Here is a 3049-nt window from a genome sequence, read left to right as displayed (position 1 = left end):
TGGTTCCCTCCCCCAAACGAGGAACGTTCAATCCGCGTCGATGTCGCTTCCGCCCTCCATCGCGTGCCACCGGCAACTTTCCATCTCTTTTTTCTTCTTTCTCTTCCACAGAGAAGATCACCGCTTCGAAGCGTATTTTCGGTGAAAACGCACCCCAAGAAACGAGGGGTTTAAAAACGTACCTTTCACCGAATCCGCTGGAAACCGTTAATTTCTCTCTCTCTCTCTCTCGAGTCTCCCAGTCTTTTTTTCTATTTTTTTTTGTTTTTTTTTTCGATATCCTACGGAGGGTGGATGTGTATTTTAAGATACTCAAGGACGCGAGAGTTCGAATTTACGCGGTTGGTTGGAGAGAACCGAGGCTCGTGAATTTTAAGAGTACTCGAGACATATCTACTATTGTGCTATTCTTCAGCGAGAATTTTTCTTCCTTTTCTTTTTGGCGAATTCTGAATGTCGCGAGTTTTTCTCGAGGGAGGATGAATTAATAACACGGTGGAAGTGTGTGTACCGAGGAAAGACCAGTGTGTAAAGACTGGTATTCCTGGTATCTGATTATATTCGGAAATAGAAGTTTCTTCTCGAGTTTCTGTTCAGTTCGTGTAAACGCGGTGAAAATTCTAGCCTGGGACCACGTGCAAGTCACTTTTCATACATTCCTCGGTGTACATTCGCGAAAAAGTTGCCGGCTCACTTACCTTAATTAATCATGACCGACGAACTACGGTGTTGCACAAGCCGGTTCATGCAACATTAATCCCTTCCCTCGTACGTAGAGGCGCGCAGCACGCTTCTCAAACATTCCACGGAAACGTATAACGGAGCATGCTACTTTATTCATTCACTTAGAAACAATCGCGTTTACTTCCTAGCGTTGTTAGAAAGACACAATGCTGCCGGTTTATTTTCCTAAACTTCCAGTGTTAACCTTTCAACTGCGAGAGGATAAAAGAGCAATACAACTTCTCTAATGCACACCGTGCGGCCAAAAGTTTCAAACCACTTGAAAATTCATATTAAATTGCACCCTGTTATCAATTTTTCATGGATCTGCAATTAATCTTGCTGAGATCGGGGGGATGAAAAATTCGTTTAAAGTTTGCTAACCCTTTGAGGTCGGGAGCTAAGATATTTCCAGTAAATTAATTTTTCTATTAACGTCGAGGATTCTATCTTTTATTAGCGTGCAAAAATTTCGTTCGTTGGTTTTCTTACTGTGAAAATTAACTGGAGGAATATCGTTAGCTGTGCGAAAATTTCGATCGCCAAAGGGTTAAATTTCCAACGGTAAAGGGTTGAAGCTTTCTTTCTAAAAATTCTTGCGTAGCTTGCAATGCACAGTGATCTCAAAAACTTTCTATCGACAACACACCTCAACGATCAATTGTCTCACTAGCGAAAGGATTAAACATCCGACAGTAAAGGGTTAAATATAAAGGCATTGCATAGCTTGCAACGCACAGTGATCGCAAACTTTCCAAATATATAAATTTCCAAATATTAAAAAACTTTCTCAACAGCCAAACTATTATATTAAGAAGCTTCCCATCCATTCCGAAAATCCCATCTTTCACCCAAAAATCCCTCATTCCCAAATTCTAAGCTGGCAAAATATTAATTCAACCATCTGCCTTCGCGTTTCAGGTGCAGTCTAACGTCAACAAAAAGGATTCCCTAGTGCTAGTGCAACGTACAGTGTCGCCGTTTCCTACAATTCTCTCGTCTTGGTCGTAAGATGAACGAATGACCCGCGCGACGGTGACACGTACGCGATGAGGCCGAAATCGTGCTCCCTGTTCCTGTTATTCTGCGTGCTGTTGCCGGGCCTGGTGCGCCCCTTCACATCCGGCGAAGGTGAGTGAAGAAGCTCCGCCTCTAATCTCTCGCAGAAGGGGGAAAAAAGTAATCGACGCAGAGAGGAGAAGAGAGAATACCGCTATCTCTCTCTCTCTCTCTCTTCCAAAGACACACGGTCCTGGTTGCTTTTCTATCGATCGGCAGAGAGAACTCTACCGCGACACTCGGTGACGAAGGAAGCACGTCGAGTGCCACTTCATGCGAGTTCCACGGCCGCGGGAACGCGAAACGAATGCCCCCGCTTGGTAGATCGCTCGATAAGGTGGGAAACAGGCGGACTCGTTCCGAGAAACAGCCGTCGTTTTATTATTTTCAATCTCTCGGATGGGAGAGCAATTAGCTGGGAGATAAGAAAGTTCATACTGACAATGTTTACTGTAAATTCCTGCGTAGTTGGGAATCGTGGAACGGTAGTTCCACGGTCACGATGTCAGGGCACTTTGGTTAGGTTCATGCTACAGATGTTTACGCTAATATTGAGGGCCTTGGATCGATCGTTCTCGGGAGATTTGAATTTTTAGGATTGTAGGTTGGGTTTGAATTCATTTTGAATATTTCGAAGTGGTAATACTGGGAGTGTTGAGATTTTTAGGTCAGGGTAGGCTATGTTTGTGCTACCACCTTTTAAGTGATCGTTCTAGGAAAATAGTATCGAGAGATTTCCAGGTCCAGAATTCTAATCTTGAGAACCCTAAACTGGTCACTCTGACGACGTTGAGTTTCAAACTTTTAGGTTAATTGTAAATGAATTAAAATCAGGAAAACCTAGAAATTCACGCACCCTGAATTATTACTGCAATTCAACTCTTCCAAGCTCACAATATCAGGACTCCCATCTGTCAATCGGAATTTGAAAAATTCAAGAGCTCTCAAATGATAATTTCAAGCTCTCCATACCCAAATTTCCAAATCTCAATTCCTATCTCCCAAAATTATAACCAAACCAGTGAAATTTCCCACAGGAAAACCTTCCCGCACCTCACCTGACCTCCATCCGCTGACACGCGATTCAGAATCCCCGTAGCGAAGCAATGACTCGATCCTCGTCCAAGGGTACGTCAGCAATCAGCGTTCGATGTTCACGATGAGGGGGAACGCGGAACACGGACACGCTTTTTGCGATTCCCCGGCCGTAGAAAGAACGTGGTCGTGTTCTCTACGTGCGCGGATCTAGTCACGAGCGCGAGAAAGG

General features: G+C 44.0%; 1 protein-coding gene across 1 annotated transcript in view; it reads left to right on the top strand.

The window, feature by feature from the left end:
- Positions 1-1772: 1772 nt before the first annotated feature.
- The window catches only part of LOC108574227 (netrin receptor UNC5C-like), a 49655-nt gene continuing 48378 nt past the window's right edge, over positions 1773-3049 (top strand). The window contains exon 1 of the mRNA XM_017936769.1: positions 1773-1854. Within this exon, the coding sequence (XP_017792258.1) occupies positions 1773-1854 (82 nt within the window). The remainder of the gene's footprint in view (positions 1855-3049) is intronic.

The sequence above is a fragment of the Habropoda laboriosa genome, unplaced genomic scaffold, assembly GCF_001263275.1.
Source record: "Habropoda laboriosa isolate 0110345459 unplaced genomic scaffold, ASM126327v1 scaffold46, whole genome shotgun sequence".
Classification (NCBI taxonomy): Eukaryota; Metazoa; Arthropoda; class Insecta; order Hymenoptera; family Apidae; genus Habropoda; species Habropoda laboriosa.
The sequence above is the reverse complement of the archived record's forward strand: the minus strand, read 5'-3'. Positions and strand labels throughout refer to the sequence as shown.